Source organism: Drosophila gunungcola (genome assembly GCF_025200985.1).
Source record: "Drosophila gunungcola strain Sukarami chromosome 2R unlocalized genomic scaffold, Dgunungcola_SK_2 000012F, whole genome shotgun sequence".
NCBI lineage: Eukaryota > Metazoa > Arthropoda > Insecta > Diptera > Drosophilidae > Drosophila > Drosophila gunungcola.
Window position 1 is genome coordinate 523,615 of NW_026453170.1, and position 21,180 is coordinate 544,794.

The window sequence follows — 21,180 nt, forward strand, 5'->3', positions numbered from 1 at the left end:
TTAAAGAATTAGTCATCTTTTTCTTTCTCTTTTTCGTTCTCAAGTCCTATGCCCTAACATTATTACTTAGTTTGCTTGGTTCTTAAACAACTTGAACTTCTAAAAAAAAAATCTAGTAACTAACTTAATAGTTGACATTATTACTGTTATTTTTGGGAAAACATTATATAGGATATAGTGGTCTGATTTGTTGGTTTTTTATGTTTTTATCCTTCTGCACCACAAAAATAGATAAACATACATATCTGTCAAATTTTATTAATATATTTGAGTATCTCCGAAATGGCCCAAATGCAGGCGACTATATCATATAAAATTTATGTTATAAAGAATATTTGACAACCGTTTTCTTTGTATAGAAATACTTAACACAAGAATCACCCTGTGAAGCTATAAGTGTATTCTTTAGTTATTTTTTTTTTTCGTTTTGCTCAAATACCAACGCTCTCTCACTTCTGATAGCTAGGGTATTGGCTGATAAGACGATCGTGGCTATCAGCGCTCAGTTCTGAAATCGCCGTGCTCGGGGCCTGGCCTGCCTTTCAAAAGTGGCAGCGGACTACCAAGGCTAATTGCCTTGCTTGCAAATCCGCTAGGAACGCGTCGCCCGCTTTCCGACTTATAAGCATATAAATATATCATCACTTTTTTGCCCGATAAGTGTAATTACGATTGTGTCAGTATAATTGTGCACAGTTAGTGCCCCAGTGGGTGAAATGTACACGTCTGAGATGATGAGTCACATTGACCAGTATCTGCGGCGCATCATCGAGCTGCAGATACGCGACTTGGTCAAGCAGAATCGCGACAAAGGTGAGCAATAGAAGATCACCTCGGATCGGTGGGACTAGAATGGGTGGTGCTACAATTTCATCTGTTTACCGAGTGCGTCATGCGGCCATGCGCTGCTCCACTCCTCAACTTCTGGTAGTCAGAGCTGGCGTTTTAGCTATAAATCTGGCAATGTTCTGACAAAGAATTCTTTTCGATTTTGTTACAAACATTTACTACTAGAAGTTAATCAAAAAATTTATTTTATCATACTTAAACATTTTTTCACTATTTTTACTCAATGAACCTAAAATTGGAAACGAAAATTTAAGGTTTTTACTAAAGTAAAAAGTTTTACATTTTATGAACTTGAGTTCAAGATACTCCCAATTTTTATTAAGAATTATTTTAAGAAATCTTCAAGTCTATTTAAATGCAAATATTTAATGTAATACAACTGACATTTACCGACAATGACTGCAAATATTATTTGTAACATATTTATCTCTTTTGTTAGGTAAGCTTATTTTTGTTGACTTAACCGCTCTGCTTATGGCAGATTTGTGTTCCCTTTTGAAAAGCCGACAGCACTGACTGGCGGCGATCGATCTCTGGTTTTGGATTTTTAGTCAGGTGTGATTGCTCAGACCATTTTGCACTTCATAATGTGGTCGTACTCCCCCGTGGGCCCACTCCTCTGACCACACCTTGCTCAACGGAAATTGACTTGTTGAAAGTTTATTGATGGTTTCTCGTCGCTGTTGTTGTTCTGGCTGTTGCGGCCAACTCTCTTTGTTTGTTTACTTGTTTGCTTGGCCTGCCTTCAAAGGCTTATCTCGAACGGTTCGACTGCATTTACTCATCCAGAAGACAATTCTCTGTACGCGTACATTGTAAAGCCCCCGAAGGCCCCGACCGCTGTTTTGCAATCTCCCACAAGCACGCACTAAATATGCAATAAGGCAAATAAACAAATGAAATGAGTGTGCGTAGTGAGACTTCCTCGTGATCTACTTAGACCATAAATGGAAATATTTTGATGACTTAGAGTGGGGTGTAAATCATTAAATTGTTGAGAAAATTCCGAAACGGGCATGGCAACTGGCAACTTACTTTAAAATGTGCGGTACAACACTTTTTTAATGTTTTTTATTACGAATGGAATAAATGGAATTAACATGAATCTGTAGTAATATAAAAATCTCTGTTCTCCAACTTCTTAAACAATGTTCTTAATAAAATTAACAAGTAAACTGTATTACGTAAATGTTAAAACCTTTAACATCCAGAATTAATTTACAATTAACAATCTTTACTAACATTTTGCATGTTACATTTTCTGCACCGTTAATAAGGCTGTGCCAAATTTTGAAATATATTGAAATTTTCTTTAATGCAGTAACTAAATAAATGGTTCTAGGTCAACAAATGATGGATTTCAATACTTTATGCAATCTATTTACATCCTTATATAACCCATCATTCCATTAACCTGAATATAAAGAGGGATTCGCTATAGCTGTTATGCCTGTGGCACAAATGCGTATATGCAGATTCAAATCGTTTGACCTTCCCAAAGTGGACGCAATAAAATTGATTGCCCCTCGGAGATGTGTGTGAGAAAATTCCCAGACCAAAGTGCGACTTGTAAAAAACGATTCAAATGTTATACGAAATTTCAAAAGTGCGAGACAAAAGCTTTTGGACGATTGCCCCAATTTATAGGTTTTACAAAAGCCGATGCCATTGCTGACCTCTAGTTGACCCACTTATAGAGAGCATATCCAGTGTATATCAATGCGCCGGTCGATAATTTATGCCAGCAATTAAGTGCTGGCCATTTGCCATGCAGCGTAGTGGAAAATTGTTTGCAATTAGCGCGCAAATTTAATCGTCGTACATACCATACATATTCAATCCTCTCCAATGCCCAGCTTCTGTTTTTATTTCCAGTGACCTAAAAATGTTCTGTGCCGCCATTTCACTCTCGCTTTTCGAGGTGCTCTAATTTATCCTCGAGGCTCATTAGTGGCGCATACACATTTTTTCACCTGATTTGGGGAAACTAGTTTGGCCACATCTCAAAAAGCCATTAAAAAAATGATACAAAAAAGAAAGAATGAACGTACGAACGCACGCAGAATTCACAAAAGCCGAAACACGCTCACGTGCTCCATTTTCCAATAGCCAAATGCGAATATCTCCCCTCTCGTTCACTAGGCGTATAAGCCTCTCTTTCGACAGCTTTGTACCCCTCTCTTTCTGCACCTCTGGTGTTTGGTGAAATTGTGTCACCCAAGAAATGACGTTAATGACGCCGCTCGCATCCCTGACCTGGCTGAAATCCCCCTTCATCCTCCGCTTTTGGCCAGCTGCTTCTGGCCCACTTCTTTTTCGGGCCGAGCGAGAGAGAGAGAGAGAGACGGGGAGAGAGCTCTCGAGTCGTAGGAGAACCTGAACCTGTCGCTTTCTATTACTCCGGACGAAAATTCGCACAATAAATTGCGTTTTGAGGTCAAGCGAATTAAACTCACAAGTTGCCACGCCCACAAGAGTGCGTCACAACGTTTTAAACATAATTAGATCAACAATTGTGACTCAGAGGCAATAAATTGAGACTTATTTATTTGTTTACTTTATCCGAAAGGAGCCAATACATTTCGATTGCAGCATTTTCTCGGGAAGTGACCTGAATTCAGCTTGGTTCCTCTTGTAAGTTGCAAAAGTTTGTATTTTGCATTTTGTTTATCGTTGATTAAATGCAGCCACTGTTCACTCTCCCCCTGTTTACGTTTTTTATGGCTGTCTGCTTCATTGTGCAAATATAATTAACATAACGTAAAGTAATCGCAACTTTTTAAGCAAAGCAAAGAAAAACGAAAATAAAAATCTTCGTTTAACTTTCTTTTGTGCGGCGGCAGAGACGTCAACCGAGACAGAGGCCTTGCCATTGTTGTCTTTGATTTCTTCTTCAAAAGAAAAAGGCATTTAAGCGTTTGCCGTTAGCTGAGGGTTATTGTTGTACTCATATTCGGGTTATTACTGCAGAGCGACTTACCAAAGTTGAGTTTGCCGTAATTCTAACCCACTTGACAGTCGTTTAGAGAACTTTTTGAGCTTTTACTCTTACTTAAAAGTTTTTTTTTTTGAAAATTAATTCGGGACTTATCACTTATTTGGCAATTTTATATTTCTTAAAAATACATACAATACATGTTTCTGTTAAAAACTAACATTAAGAAACTGTATCGTAAAATTGTATAAATACATTTTTGAGCTATGTTTGTATCTGCATCATTTACTTGAAAATTTCCAACAAGTTCATTTACCATCGAAACAGTTTAGAATATTTAAAACATGTGTAATTTTTTATAATGGAAAATAGGAACGATAAAGTAAAACATTTAGATACACAACTAGTGAAAAGTGACTGGTTTTAAAATGGTCCCAATGGAACTAGACATGATGCAGACCATTTTTACAGGTCCTAAAAACTTATTATGGAATAAATAGGTCTAGTTAGTCGCCTTTAAAAATATTAATTGAATTTCAGGAAAATTTCGGAATATTCTGTGTAAGCGCCTTTATCACTGTCATAAAACTGTCATTCTCTGCGCCCCAGGTCAATTGCTGTCAAACTTCGAAATGGCTCTCAGTCCACTTCGGTTGTCCTATTTATTTGTTTGCCGACTAGTTTTGACAGCCTTTGTATTTGCACAGGCAACGATGACGTCCGTTAGAACCTGCAGCGAACGGAAAATGTACACTTTGCTGCAAACAATGCGAACTACAGATTGAAAACACGAACTACAAACACGGTGTTAAAAAGGCGCTGTGGACAGCTGACACATGCACCAACACATCGCAAACGACGTTCGCCCGCCCGCACTCGCAGATACAAATACCCGATGTATCTGGCAGCGGAGTATTTTGAACTCGTATAATCTCTGGCATTGTGCTGAGCTTTCCAGCTGCAAAATGTGAAAAAAAAGTGGAAAAAGCGTTGAATTGGGTCACACTCGTTGGCTTTTATGCCAGCTTAGATTGTTGTCAATGCCTCCGCCTGCCGCCTGCAGGTTCCCAGCTGAGTGGAAACTTTTTGACTAACTTTTCGAGAATCAGTTCTTTGAACCCGCCGGCCAAAACGTCGATTTTCAATTTTTAATGTAGTGGTATTGTCTTTTACGATCAATTAAAAAGATTTTAACATTAAAGTAATTTTCAACCAATTCAGATTTTATTTTGTTCAAAAACATTTGTATATCTGATTCGGATATGCATGTTTGTTCATTGCAGAATTGGCTAAAAACTAAGTAATAAAATTATTAACAATAATTCTTATAATAGAGGGAGACAACAAAAACTCCTAATTTAGGATATTTTTCCCAAGTGTACATCTTCATTTTGAGAAGTAATTTAGCGATCTAACCGTGGCCATTGAGTGAAATAACCACAAAAGCCAATTAAAGTTGAATTTCCTTCAGTCGGAAATGGACATAAACGAACTGACAATGTCCGGTGCAGACAGGTAGTCATGGCCAAAGAAGTTTCGCTGCAACCCGATGCAGCCCCTCAAATGGCAGACAAAATATGACACAAGCCAATCGCAAACATCAAGCTTAGGTGTATTGCTACACAGGTAAACATCCACGCCCTCGTCAGAGTTCAATGTTTGCACTTTTCGCCATCTCTTTCGCCTCGATAGCAGCTCTTTTTCTGCTGACTTGTCAGCAAACCTCGTAATTTGTAATTGTGACCCTTTTAATGCGGGGTGTTTTAAAACTATTACTGGCTTTGGCATTGTAATCGAAATATGTGTTGTAATAAACGATTAAACTCTTTGATTAAAACACAAAAGAAAACTATTTTGGCTTCAAGTAACTTAAATTGCAGCAATTCCATAATAAACCATAATATACATCTAAGTGCTTTAAATTCTGATGTTTCCTGGAATAATATGAATAGATTTTTTCTTTATAACATGACTCTGACCTCATTTGTGTGGATTGTTTCCTTATATCAGGAGGATAATTGGGATTGAGTACTTATACCGTGGACTTTGTAATCAGATAGCAAGTAAAGCTAACACTTTCGGAAGCGCGTGGAAACTTCGGTAATTTCCTTTTGGGTAATTGTGAATGGCTTCTTCCGCACTATATTGACATGGTGGCTTGAGCTCTATAATTAAGAGGGAATCAGTGAGCTGTTGTTGATTATGCTCGCTTGATTTTTATCACTCAGCCCAGGGTGTGCGTGTGTGTATCGTGCGTGCCGAACCGTCTTAACAATTTATTTTGGCCATAACGCGCAATTGGCACTCATTATCATAGTCACCCACTCCCCTCAGCCCGCGGTCTATTGTGGTGGGCCATAAAGACAAACTGTGACTTTATTTATTTTGGCCCCACTTTGGGTGTTCGTTGCTTGAGTGTGGTCAGGATTGAGAGTGCCCCGCAGCTCTGTTTATGGCCCGCTTTATGCAAATCCATTGTCAAGCTAATGGGCGTATTTCCCCGTCTAGCTTTTCACTCTCGAAGTATTTCGGTAATTGCACGAGAACTTCTATGTTCTGATTCATTAGCTTGTTCTTTTTTGGTTTGAACATTATTCATTAAAAACAGCGTAAGTTTGATGTTTTTCCTTTTAGAGTTCCTAACCATTATGTATGTATTTCTGTAATATTAATTATTACAGGCTCTTGTATTTTTAACGAAAATAAATTTTGAATTTAATATATTTCAGTTTAATTTATTTTAAGTGATAACATCTTATTGCTTTAACAAACTAGTCTGTATGTTGCAAGTATCTTGTAGTTTACTGATCTTATCGATACGGCTAATGGAGCAGATATAGGCATTTACTAATGATGCTTATTTACTTTCGCAACAGTTTGGTATACCCTCTTGTAGGGTACCAACATGAGCTTTTTGTGCGGAGCATCAGGGAAAAGAGGGAGTGGCAGTTATGCATGCTAACCTTGCTGGCATTCAGAATTTTCGACATTTCAATTCCATTTCCCCTTTGGCACTCGCTTGCTGTTCCTGGAGCTCCTGCTCCTTTCTCATTCCATTGTGGTGGCATGCTCAGACGGGGAGTCATAACTCTCGGCTTTATGTTGGAGGTGCTTGGGAATCCGACATGCCCCAGGCATGACATAATAATGTCACCCCCCTAAAGCCTTCCCCCCGTTCAACCTTTCCATTTTGCCATATAAACACATATCTCCCTCTAAATAATTCGTCATCGCTGGCGTGTGTTTCCAAAGAAAAGAGGGTATCGTGTGCTGTTGGGGTATATGCTAAGTAGCTATCGCTTTGGATCGGGGAATCGGGGTTTAGCCGGTGGGAGGTTAAGGGTTATTGGTTAGGTTATTGCCTCCTCTACGTGAGTCGTTTGAATACGTTTGAATCAATTCGTTTTACTGCCGGGCAGTGATATAATACTCGAGTTTGGCATGCACAACAAAGCCCCAAAGTTGGGTATATAATAATGTCATTCATACATATAGATTTCTGTATAATGTATGCAGCTGTGCACAGGGAGAAAAAAGACTTAAACTATTTGAACGCTTATTACATTTTATCTGATGAGAATTAAATAAAAACAAATTAGTTTGTAATTACAATGACTAAATTATATTTTAAGCTTATTTCTACAAAACATTATGAAGAAATGATTAATGCCAGTTGAAATTAGTATTAAAACCTTTGTTTTTGAGTGCCTTTGTTATCGTAAGACGCAGTTTTCGAGAGCGACTTGTGCCGACCTCGGATGTGACTAATTCAGCGGCGAACGCAACTGCCACTGTAGCTTTTAATTGCATTTCCGTTCTGTCTCCAAGCGATCTTCGTTCCCGTTCCGATTCTCAAGCTCCTCTCGATTATCTCTTTGCAGAAAGCGTCAAATCCATTCTGGGTCGCCACACAAAGATACTCGTCAAGTATATGGTCAAGTTGGAGACGAAAGGCGACAAGACGGAGAACCGTGTTCTGGTAAGTGAATCCCCCTCCCGAAGTTGGCTAATTGGCCTGGCTTTCGGCCTGCTGCCAGCTACTTCAGATCTCTCGGACTGTCTGTCAGCGGCACAGATTCAAATTGCCGCATCTGCAGGCAGTCTGTGGTCCAATTTGGCTTTGAAATTGCATCCCCCAGTCTAATTGCCTTAAATTCGAAGGAGGCTACCGTTTCGCCTGGAGTGCCATTTAAGTAATGAATATCTACAGCCACGGCTCGCGAGCTCTGTAATAATGTGGGTCGAGTTAGACTTTTGAGAAGGTTCTTAATAAGAAAATCTATAGCTTTAGATCAAAACATACTTAAACTAACATGATTGCAGCTAGTGGTATTACTTAAAGCAATCTGACTTCTTAAGTTCTGGAAAACAATTAAGGCCAAAGAGGTCCATAGTATAGATTAATACCTTTTTTATCGTTTAGATTTTCATTTTTGTAAACTTATTTTCATGTTAGAATTTAGGTATTATCAACACACGTTTGTAACGTTTTCCCATTCAAATTTAAGGTTGTTAATAATTGTTATTAAAGTTTTAAAGTACACAAAATATGGCTGGCGTTTGGGGAAATACCCACTTTATACCCTTGCAGAGGGTATTATAATTTCAGTCAGAAGTTTGCAACGCAGTGAAGGAGACGTTTCCGACCATATAAAGTATATATATTCTTGATCAGCATCACTAGAAGAGTCGATCTAGCCATGTCCGTCTGTCCGTCCGTTTATATGCAAACTAGTCTCTCAGTTTTTAAGCTATCTGCATGAAACTTTCCCAAAAGTTGTCTTTCTATTGCAGGTAGTATATAAGTCGGAACGAGCCGGATCGGACGACTATAGCATATAGCTCCCATAGGAACAATCGGAAAAATAAATGAAAAAAAATTATAACTTTTCTGTTTTTTAATTTTTTGTTTAGTTCTTCGACATATAACAATGTTTAATTATTTCAGAATTATGGTATAAATTTTATCAAAATCGGACGTCTATAGCATATAGCTCCCATAGAAATAATAAAAATATATAAAATAACTATCTAATAATTGAGCTGCAAATCATCATAGTTTCAATGTTTTTTTTTAGCACATACTCAAGTAAATCATAATTTAAATGTTTTCAAAAGTATTTAATTAATGCAATAGCTGCAAGGGTATATGAACTTCGGCTTGCCGAAGTTTGCTTTCCTTCTTGTTTCCTATTTATAATTAGATAAAATAATCAGTTTTAGTTTCAACCCGTTATTTTAATTTTAATTATGAAAATATTAGCTTTTAGAGGCGAAGTAAAAGCGAGGGCACAAGCATTACGCAGACTTACTAGTCTATTAAGCTGCAAACTCAGCTAAACCTCTTTCACATTACAAGAGGGTAACCGATTTGCACCTGAAACCAGAACCGAACTTGATATTTTATAGCATACTTAGCGGCGGCGGGGCACGACTTTTCTACCTCCTGGCCATTCCCTGGGGGTCGGGCTATGCTAATTCAGTACCTGGCCACTTATACGGCCGCTTGGAGAGCGCATACAGCTGGAAAATTGATTTGTGCAAGCGGCTTACAAGGTGGCAAAGACAAAGTGTCCAATTACGAAAGTCGGTGGGGACCAACTCCTCCACCTCCTATTTGCTAGCTCCATTTGGTGTTTGACTCTGCATTTGAGAAGCTAAATTAATTACTTTGCGCACTTTGATTTGCCATTAATAGCAGCGAACTTTTCTCAATCAATTTTCGCTAGACAAAGGCCGGCCAAATTAAGTTTAAAGTCTCCTATGCTCGTGATAACGGAGTTACACTCCACTAACAGTCTGATGAATGGTCTCCATCTGCCCCATCCCCTTGAAGTTTTAGACAAGCGTGTTGGCACGCATGTCTAGCCTGTGTTTTCTTTGCCAATTACAACACTTTTCACTCATGTTTTGCACCTCCTCTCCTTTCGCAGGTTTTTACCCCTGTGAGGGTCTATTTGCTCAGTGCCAAAGTGCCCACGAAGGTGAGTTTTATCCACATAGCATGTGCCGCAATAACTAATTACATACTTATTTCTCCCAGATCGAATGCCACTTCCACTACCTGGACATTGTGGGAGTCGAGAGCAAGAAGTCAAGCCATTTCTCCATTGTCACCAGCGATCGGCCATACTCGTTTGTCACCACTGGCGATGCGGGCAATTTCAGCTCGGTAAGGCAAAACCTCTTACTGGTTATTATATGTAATGTTCCATATGTAATTATCTCCGTTTCGGTTGTGTTCATTCTGCAGAACGCTGATGTCATTTTGACCGATCTCGCCTCGGCCATCAAGCAGATATTTCCAACAGTTCCTCTAAAATACATTATCCGAAAGGTAAGTACCGGCTATGCGTCTACTGAAGGGCTATAATCGGGATTTCAGGGAATTAGTTAAAGAATGATGATTTTCGTCACACTTAAAGTATTCAGTTTTCTTAAAAAATAGGTATCTAAATAATTATTCACTTTAAAATAAATACGTCAGATAATAAGTTGAATTTGACAGATGCCAGCAGAATTTACGAATGAATTAAATACTTATACCCTTGCAGAGGGTAATTTAAAATTTTTAACGCAGTGAAGGAGACACCCACCATATAAAGTTTTATATGTATTCTGTATCAGTGTGACCAAACGAGATGATATGGCTATATCCGGCTGTCAGTCTGTTTTTATACAGTTTGCGAGCTCAGCTTAAAAGCTGAGTTGTAATGTGTATGCAGGTCAAGTTTGAAAAATGCGCTGCCATTGGAACGATAAGATCAAAATTGTTCGATTTCAGTGTTTATACCCGTTACTCGAAGAGTGAAAGGGTATACATAATGTATTCGTTGAAAAGTATGTAACAGGTAGAAGGAAGCGTTTCCGACCTTATAAATTTATATGTTCTTGATCAGGATCAATAGTCGTCTGTATGAACGTCGAGATCTTGGGAACTATACACGGTAGAGATTTGGGACTTGGCTTGCAGATTTTCGGAGTTACGCCCACTCTAGCGTCCACAAGTCGTGAATGTATGTGATGTCACTCTGAGGCATGTTAGATCCTCGGTGTTGGACTCTGTGTATGTGTTTCGGTCATATCTATTGGTAGACACAAAAGTTATGGGGTTTTATGCCGCTCTACCGCGCGTCTTACGCAACTCTGCCGCTGCTCCGCCGCTGTTCGGCCGCTGCTTGCCGGTAAACACTGCAGAAGAGAGACAAAACGAAAGAACTGTAAGCGGGGGGTGGGGGTGCTGCACGAACTTAGCTTCGAGTGTTGTCTATGCAGTTCGACAGATGGTGCGACCTAAACTTCGTTTGTTTTGTAGGTAGAATACTTAGCTTGAAATTTATTGGCTGAGTATTCTGTATTTAATAGTCGGTAAACTCGACTATAGCGTTTTCTCTTTTCTTTTTTTAACTTGTGGATCAAAATATGGTTTTTTCGTTAAATTATGTTTTTATAGTATCTAGAGCCTAGCCCATGAGTTTTGAGCAAAATCGATTGACTGAATATAAATCGTATTTTTAGTACTGTATGTACACTGATCACGTTAAAAAAACCTTACCAAACGGAGAACTGTATCATATAAATGCCATAGGAACGATCAGGATAATTTTGAAGAAATCTACGTAAATCTCGTTTTTTGCGTACTTGTTTTATTTAAAAACATAGTAAAGCTTTCGACAAAGTAAATGTTTATATGCTTATTTCTTCTGCAAATCAAAATTATGACCCATCACTTTAACCCGTTGGGTATCGTTGAGTGGTGCGGTATCGACCGCTGCTTGCCCACTGACTCACTGCTGGCTTTAATTAATGTTTAATTAAATATTTAGTGAGCAATGTGTGTGTGTCTGTCGTGGGTACTTGGGGACATGTACATAAGTGGCATCTCACCCACTGTGTCAGCATGCCAACCCCGCCCCCTGTTCAATTAGGCCGTAAGTACATAAACGTCGTCATCTGCGCAAGTTGGGGTTAGTAATTCAATGCATTTTTAATGCTCCTGGCCCGAGTTTGTCGTAAATTATGCTGGCTGTGTTTATGCAAATCGCCCGAGATCCGCCCACGAGGCACCCACGACTATGGTGGCACTATGGTTCACCCAACCCATTGTTGTTGTTTTGCGACTTTTATCTAGCAATTCGACTGGGAAGTGGCAGCAACAATTGAAGCTACATGGCAGGGATAATTGCCGCAGGGCACGCGACCCGGGCGTCATCGGGTTGACGCCTTAAAATGTACCCATTAAAATTCGCATTAGGCAAGTGTTAAATGCGATATTAAGTTTAAGCAGATTGTTGAGCATAAGAGGAAGGGAGGAGCTGCTTTCGAGAAGTTTAGCTGGCAGTCCGAAAAGTTGCATTGTTTTCCAAGTTGGTCAACTTCAGCAACAAACAAAGGCGAAGAGGTCTTGAGACCTTTATGCAAACTCTTAAAACTTTGTAAACGTTTTTTTTTGCATCAGGTCAGTGAACTGGTTTCGTCTTTCCCTTTTTTCTCCAGATCGATATACAGCCGCCGGAGCGGGAGACCATATTCTCCGAGGAATTTCGACCCTCCGATCCGCGAAATGTTGGCCCTTGTGGAGGATTCAGTGCCCAGTACGCCTGCATGTGCGATTTCCACGGCGTTCCGTACCGCGAGGAGGTGGCCTGGGATGTGGACACCATCTACCTGTCCCACGACACGCGAGTGCTCAACCTGCGCGACTTTGACCACCTGGAGCCAAAGTGAGTTTGTCATTATATGCTGTTATAAATAATGTAAATCCAATATACTTGATTACTCCCATTAGAGACTTGATGGCCATCGTTTCGGCGCTGGAGTACAACACGTTTTTTCGTGGCCTGAAGGCGGCCCACATGCGACTGTCCCACGAGACCCTGGAACGCATCCTGCACGTGCTTAAGCGATCGATGTGGCTGGAGGAGCTGCATCTGGAGGCATTGGGCTTAAGGTAAGTACAAAGTTCATTCAGCGGTGAAACGTGGGTCATTGTAGTTAATAAATTCTTATCCTTGTTGCAGATGGGATTTCCTTAACAAGTTATCGCTATCTGTGATATCGAATAGTAATCCCGCCATTCGTACCATCGATCTGAGCCACAATATAATTGAGGATAAAGGTGCGTACTCAAATCCCTGGATGGCAATCAACTGCCCTGCCCCTGCTGACAACGCTGTCCCACAACTGCCATCGAATTGCAATCGAGACCGCCTCGTGTAATCCAATTAATCCAGTTCTTGTCTACCTCTCTGCTATCGTTTCTCTTCCCCAACGATTATATGTGTTGTCGTTGTCGGTTTGCCATTTTCATTTGCGATTTGTGTAGGAGCAAGTTCATTGTGCGCCCTATTTGGAAAGATTGTACAAGGTTTGCAGCTACCAATAGACACCATAGCACCACAGCCATCTAAACAAAACTTAGCCATTGCATTGTTGTTGTGTTACTGCCATATTGTCGTTACCTTTCTTCTTATTTCCCTAAGTTTGCAATTTAATTTGCCGACTTGTGTGACCATTGTCGAGCCACCAACACCATTTTGTTCAGATGGTCCAGATCAATGGTCCATTTCTACTCTTTTCATCGACAATGGCCACACAGGTCAAAACTCATTCGATAAGGAGTTCCCATACTTTTTCTTCATTCTCGCCTTGAACATTCTGCTCTCTATGTGAACAAAATTAAACAATTGGATCAAAGAAACTTTAAGTATTCGAATTGTCTTACGATCATGCTTTTAATTCATTCTACAGTCGTTGTTTTTGGGTTACTCTAGAGTTTGCTTGTCTGCTATTAATATGCGGTGTCTTTTCTGGTTCAGGTGCCATTCATCTGGCCGGGCCCATTGCCAAGGTGTCCAAGGGCTTGTGCAAACTGGCCTTGGCCCACTGTGGCCTCACTTCGAAGGGAGTCAACCAGATGTCGCACTCCCTGACGCTCAATCAAAGTATTTCAAACTCGCTCACGTATCTAGACCTAAGTGGTAATAGTCTCAAAGATGATATAACCGTAAGTACTTAAAACTAAATCCAAATCTATATTGTTTTCAAATTAATACATATTTTTTGCAGAATCTGCACAATTTCCTGGCTCAACCCAATGTGCTGGAGCACTTGGACCTGGCCTCGACTGACATTACGCTGGAAAACGTATGAAGACCACAGTTTTTGATAGGTCAACCTATGTGCTAATCTCTGCTTTATTTGCATTCCAGTTGTTTGGCGCTCTGTTGCGCGGCTGTGCCACGCATTTGGCCCACCTGAACGTCTCGCACAACTCGTTCAGCACCAAAAAGGGCAAGGAGATACCGCCCTCGTTCAAGCAGTTCTTCACCAGCACCTTCAGCCTGAAGCACCTCAACATCGCTGGCTGTAAACTACCCATGGAGGCGCTGAAAACCTTCTGCTTGGTCTGGCCTGCAACGAGTCCACGGCTGGGCTTTACCTGGATCTCAGTAGCAATACGCTGGGCGCCCAAGGTGCCCATGTGCTCGAGTCCTGCATCCATGGAGTGCGTGTGCTGCAGAGCCTGGACATCAGTGATAACAGTAAGTAGTACTGCTAAACAAGATCACCATTGGTCAAAACATTAATACTAATCTCTACAAATTTTCCAGATCTGGATGCTGAGCTGGCTCCCGTGCTGACGGCCATTTCGAAGAACCCCTCGATCCGAACGCTCCACCTGACGCGCAGCCTCACGGGCATGAAGCCAAAGCACATTCCGCCCGTCATGGATGCTCTAGTGAACCTCATCCAAAAGGACGACTTCCCGCTGGCCGAGCTGGTGCTGTCGGAGAACAAGCTGAAGCACGACCTGCACGACTTCATCAATGCACTGGGCAGCAACCAGAGCCTCCAGAAGCTGGACATTAGTGGCAACTTCATGGGCGACGTGGGCGCTCGACTGCTGGCGAAAGCTCTGCAGATCAACAACCGGCTGCGCACCATATACATGGACAAGAACGGGGTGACGCTGCAGGGCTATGCGGACATCGTTTACGCGCTGGAGCACAACCACAGCATGCGCACCATTCCCTTTCCCGTATTTGACATCGCTCCGCATCTGAAGAGCCATCCGGAGAAGACGGATGCGGTGATGCGGAAGATGCAGGAGCTGCTGCAGCGCAACTGCAATGGATTGAAGCGGACCACTGGCCAGGGGTTCCGGCTGCAGCATGGCTTCTTGCTCTCCTCCACGCACCAGCTCGTGGACAAGCTGGTGGCCGAGACCCAGGACACTATTTCGCTGGCCAAGGGCGGCAGTGATTCCGCGTCGGCGGTGCAGCGACTGATTTCCGACGCCGAGAACTGTAAGCAGCTGATGCCCAAGCTGCAGGAGGCCGTTCGCAACGACAGCCATCCCATCGAGATGAAGCTGACCCGAGTGGCCAGCGAACTGGGCTACACGATCAAGAGCTATCTGGAGGAGACGCTGGAGACGATGATGCGCACTGGCATCGAGCAGTGCCCCAAGACGCTGGGCAACCAGATCGTAGTGCAGGATCTTCGCAAGGGACTCGGCGAGCGTCTGGTGGTGCCCGAGGAGTTTCTCCAGATCTGCTTACTCAACAACGCCGGCAGCGAGATTATGAACAAAGTCTGGTAAGTTTTAAATAAGGGAATAATATTTGTAGGGAGAGTGGTTAAAAGAGAAACAAGTAAAAAAAAACATGCTTTTACAAAAACACTTCAACTTCACGAGTAACTGGAATAAAAACAAGGTTTATTTAAAGCATTTCTAGCTTTACTAAGATTTAACAAAACCAGTGAGGGAGCAAAGAAGTTTATATACCCTTGCAGGTGTTACACAAATTAAATATTCCATAAATATCTTTAAAAACAATAAAGCTTAAAACTATTACTATATATCGAAGAAAATTCGTATAAATTAAAAAACAGAAAAGTTATAATGTTTAAAAATTAGAAGCGACAGACAAGACTAGATCGACTCTCCTAGTGATGCTAATTAATAATATGTATACTTTATGTCTTCACTGCGTTGCAAACTTATGACTGAAATAACGATACTCTCTGCAAGGGTATAAAAAGTGAGAAAAAAGTTAGGAGAGAAAGCCACTTGTTTACCATATTCCATGAGTGTTGGCTAAACGATTAGAAAAATGCAAAAAATAGATTATAATATACATATGTACATATATATGTATAGAGTAGCTGAGATAAGGAAATGTAGAGTAAATTCGAGGTAAACAGAATGATATTAAAACTCCGAAATGTAAACAAACCCTGAAAATTAAGCTTAAAAGTTCTGAGTAATTCCTAACACTTGCCATGTTATTTCTGGAAATTCGCAATAGAATTCGCACATCGCCATGAATGAGGAGCAAGAAAAGAGAGCCGAAATATACACTTGATTGCTGAGTTTTTCGGCGCACTCTATTTCCAAAACAAGCTTTGTGTGGAGCGCTCTTTTCGCTCTTTTCTCTCTTTACGCTCTTTTCCCATGAACGTTCGAAATATTCTATTTGTTTTGGTATTCCCATATACACATTGGTGTATAGAGCCGACGCTTAGATAAGATTAAAAACAGCACTCGAAAAACCAGAAACAGCTGAATGCATTTCCACTGTGGACGGGATTTCGGAGACAAACACTTTTATTACGGCTTGCTCCCGAAATTGGTTTATCTGTGCTTATTGGCTGGGACCAGTTCACATCCCTTTAGTTCGCCTCCAGCTGTTGCAGGAAATGGGTCTAATGAGCACTTTGTGCTGCTGCTTCGGTGGCCAGAATTCCAAGGCATTAGGCTCTAGTCCAGCCTATAGAGAGTGTCCCGATGAGGAGCCACCGGAGGAGCTGCTTGCAGGGCCGGAATCTGAGGAAGTTTCTAATAAAAAGTAGTTGTAGTTAAGGCTTATGTTTATTGCCTACTAACCTGATTAAATCCTTTGTCCTTCCTCAGCGAGATCGAACAATCCCTGGCCGCCGCCATCTCGGATCGCGCCACAGACGAGGTGCTGGAGGCCCTGACCCGCTACCGCCGTGGCATGGGCATCGCAGAGTCGCCATCGGTGCTGCTGGACGAACCGCAGACACCGGACATCGTGCGCAGTCGCTCCAGCCATGTAAGTGCGGTAGCTGTATTCGATACGGGGGCGATCGGTCGAGTGGGTGGCCTTATCAGCCCAGCTAATGACAAATGTGATGTCATGGCCCTAAGCCCCTCGGCCGAGTCTTACTTTCGCTTCGACCCAAAAATTGAGGCAGTTGGTTTTGTGATCGGCGGTGCTGCTGGTTTGGCTCTGCTTATCAGCCAGCACATTCGATTACAAAAAGTTCACCCAATTTGGGGAGTTGCCGAATCAAAGAACTATTTAGAGTGGACCTGGACACTAACGATTACTCCTTCTCCCTCATTTTGTTTAGGATGCGGATGGCTTGATCATACGCCCGGGTGGACGAGGCTCGATATTGCCCAAACTGGGCTTGGAATCGCCCACTGTAAGTGTTGAAAATCTCTCGCTACCCAAGTGGATGCAATAGACTCCTCCGCAATCAGCCAAATATTAGTCCATAGCCACATCATATATTAATGAGTATATGCGAACAGTAGAGTGCCAAGTGTCGGAAAGATATATCATTCACATTCACATTCACATTTACCCCACAGTCATCCAAATACCCGCCACCACATACATATGCTTAGTACATTCATGTGTAAAACTCAACACCCATTCCGATGTAGTTGACACATGCAAATAAAAGAAAGCCCCACATGCATCACATTATGCTTTCCAACACACACACACACACACACATTGTATCTCATTAATAAATTACTTAAATGTGTACACCAAATGCTCATGCTCATTATTTTTCTCGTGTCTTCCTGCCCTGATCTGATCATCATCATCATCATAACCATCAATCAAAACCGAAAACGAAACAAAATCAATTGTACAAAATCGCAAATACTCGTACTCGTACTCGTACTCGTTCTCTATACATACTATAATTAAACCTTGTCTCCAACTCATTTACATAATTGCATTTCAAAACCCAAACAAACACAAAAAGAAATTGGAATATCTCAACCTTGTAAGTAGTTTTTGTCTTGTTCTTAAGTCTATCTATCAGTCTATAGCGACTTTTCCGGGGCAGTGGTTTTGAAATTACACAGGAATTCCCTGCTAATTTTGACCACTGTTTGGGAAAGCCCACTCAAAAATCCTATCTTTATCTTTATCTTTATCTTTATCCAACTGTAGACTGCTCTTTTCTGTAGACTTTCTTTTTCTGTGACCGTTTTGATTTGTAGAATCTATTGTAACCCCCGAAAGAACCAAAAACAAACTTCATTATTTCACACACACTTTAAAGCCTCATAAGCATCACATAACACATCCATTTAGACATGTCCATGCTAATCCTGATATTACCTCCCAAACAGGCAACCCCGCATCTGCCCACCAAGCGGCGCAGCCTGGCCAAAAAGGTGCGTCCCCAGTCCGTGGTGGAGAATCTCAGCCTAGGCCACTTCCCCGACCTCCTGGAGTCGCCCTCCTCGCACCGCTCCAGCTCCCAGTTGTCCGCCCGCGCAGCTGCAGGCGCCGCCGCCTTGGCGGGAGCCACCAACATGACCGACAGCATTGCGGCCATGGACGACGGTGGAGTGGATGAGTGCTGCGACTCCATCACCGAGCTGCCCAGCGCCTCGTTCCAGCTGCAGCACCTGGTGAAGGGCCGGCCGAAGCGGGCCAAGACGCGTGCACCCACCCGGCCGTTGGTCAGTGCCGAGTGCGCCGGGGGCAGCCGGGAGATCGGCGAGGGTCTGGAGCACTTCTTCCGGCCCGGATCGGTGACGCCCACGACTCTGACTCCCCTTGTTTCGCCCACGTCGGAGGAGTGCAGCTCGCTGTCCTTCGTGGACAGTCCCACGATGAGTCGCGACGGCAACGGACACATGACCTCCGAGGAGACCACGCCCATTCTGGAGGAGCGCCGACCAATTAAATTGGAGCGCCAGTCACCGTTGCTTAAGAGTACGTGTAGTTTATGTGGGCATTGCGATGGGCTCTAAGTTTTCATTTCAATTAAAACAATCGTAGGCGCCTCATGGGCAACCCGCTCCCGGTCCACGGACAACCTGGAGAAGTATTCGCCGCTGGTGGGACGCAAATCACCGCTGGTGAAGATGCGCACAGAGGGCGGACCTGGCTCGGGCACTGCCGGCGGCCCTGAGGAGACCAGCTCTAGTCTTCTGAAGGCAACTGCACGCGAGGATAAGACGCGTTCGCCCAGCAGCGATTCGATCAAAACCCATGCCACAGGCGAGGGCAGCGTAATTGTGAAGACGGGAAATGGCATCCTGCGAACGCCCATTGTCCTGCAGAAACCGCGGCCTTGGTCCGTGGTGGGCAGTGAGCCCAAGCCAAGTGGAGAGCTTATCACAGGCAATGGAAATGCCGATTCCAGCAAGACCACGCCGGACAAACTAGAAGAAGGTGGGTGGAGCAAATGGCAAGAAACGAGGGTTGAGTACTATCACACATCCTTTACTTTTAGATGATGTCGAGGTAGTGACCTTTGGAACGAGCTGCGGTGGCTCCATCGTGGGCATCTCGCCGGGAATAGCCTTATCAGCGGGTGGCGGTGGCAGCATTGTGGGCATCACACCAGGTAATTACTTAAAAATAACCGCAACTGAACCCACTTGTTTCTAAAAGGTCAACTGCCTTTCAGGAGCCGCCCTCGAGAAGAAGTCTGTGCGGGAACTTGCAGCGGGACTCAATAGAATGGGTAAGCCAAATGCTCAGCATGTCCACAAGTAGCTGCTTGACGAAGTACTTAGCTCCCCTGTTTGTTGTAGCTATGCAACCCCTTTTGATTTTCGTATGTTTTGTATCTTATTTATTTTCATATTTTGATTGATTTCTTGCACTCCTTACTTGTAAAGAACTCCCCCTCAAGCCGCCCGTTATGCCCAGAACCCTGCTAAACGCGTCCAATGCCCGCACGAGCACCTCCTCCACGGGCTCCACCTCCAACGGGGTGGGTGGGTCAGTAAGCTCATCCACAACCTCCATCACGACCTCGACGACAGTATTAAACCAGAGCCAGACGCGATCGAGGATCGTGAGCTCGACGAGCAATAGTGGCAGCACAGAGACCACCACAGAGCACAGCAGCACCAGCACCAGCACCAGCACCTCCTCAAGCAGCCACGAGAAGCAGCATGCCAAGGCCTGTGCGAGTCTGATCAGCAACGAGATCCTGAGCATGCGCAACGGGCAGTTGGGGGCCAAGTCCGGGAGCTGCGCGGAGAGCGGCGGCGTGAAGCGGATCGCCGGCAAGGAGATCTCCACGCTTTTCGAGGTTTGAACTGCGAGGACGACAGCTTGCATTGATCACTGCTCAAAATTGGTGGCCACGATGCGTCGTTGATTTCGGTGCTCATCATGTTCCTGTGCGTCTAACATCCGCCTTTGTCGCTTAGTGTGTAGTCGTTAAGTTGTGTCTACCACCTAGTACGCCGCATGTTGCCTGTATTCCATATTGTTTGTGTATGCCTGTTGACATCCTGTGTGAGCAAACCGACTAATAATGGACACACTTTCCCACTTTCCCGCAGGAGACATTAGTTGAAGAACTGCAGCAGAGCATGGCGAGCAGACGCATGTTTAGAGACTCGCCCTACACCAAGGAGGATGTCGTTGATTTATAAGTGTTCTAGTTATATGCTCAACATTCCCTCACATCGGCTCCTAGTCCTCCGCCCAACCTGCAACCTCCACCTGCCACAGTTTTGCGTGATCGATTGTAGGGTTGATGATAAAATAAGTGATGATGATGATAATGATGATGATGATGATGAGATGATGGAGACGGATGGAAAGATGGAAACGAGGTTGCAACTTATTCGTACTGAACCATTAATTTATGTGCAATGGCGCGTGTGTGTTGTTTTCATTTGGCAATTTAGAATGAACGTGATTTATTTATTGATATATACCCTGATACTTTTATCCAAACTAACCTTTGCATATTTTTAAAGATGTTTTGTGTACTATATTTTATATTTTTATGTATTTAAAATGAGTTAAGTGCCAATTATATACAGAATTAACATTAAACTATTTTTAGCGTGTGCTATACAACAATTTCAATGAAACTAACGAAGATAACGCAATGAATATGATATACTATACATATTATGTAAATCGATTGCGTGCATAAGAACTATTTTAATGGTCTAAACTTAGACAAATCTAAATGAAATATAATATTTTTTATAACTGCTTCCAAATACAAATTTTATCGTTTATTATTTTCCAATTTTAATTTACCTAACTTATACACATACTTATAGTATTCAAGCGACAATCCGTTTTCAACTTTTAACGCGCACTGTGCCGCCAGAAACGAATGCATTTATTTAA

General features: G+C 42.5%; 1 protein-coding gene across 1 annotated transcript; it reads left to right on the forward strand.

Moving 5' to 3' along the window:
* Window positions 1-503: 503 nt before the first annotated feature.
* LOC128255675 (F-actin-uncapping protein LRRC16A) lies at window positions 504-21,053 on the forward strand. The gene is given in 23 exon segments (XM_052985354.1): window positions 504-813; window positions 7,666-7,763; window positions 9,718-9,768; window positions 9,828-9,956; window positions 10,038-10,121; window positions 12,281-12,507; window positions 12,573-12,734; window positions 12,805-12,902; window positions 13,110-13,151; window positions 13,603-13,790; window positions 13,853-13,930; window positions 13,996-14,176; window positions 14,179-14,328; window positions 14,398-15,385; window positions 16,704-16,866; window positions 17,168-17,242; window positions 17,819-17,839; window positions 18,192-18,783; window positions 18,850-19,245; window positions 19,307-19,420; window positions 19,484-19,540; window positions 19,698-20,116; window positions 20,373-21,053. Coding segments are annotated over 23 exon segments (4,503 nt in total). The 5' UTR covers window positions 504-716; the 3' UTR covers window positions 20,466-21,053.
* Window positions 21,054-21,180: the final 127 nt, after the last annotated feature.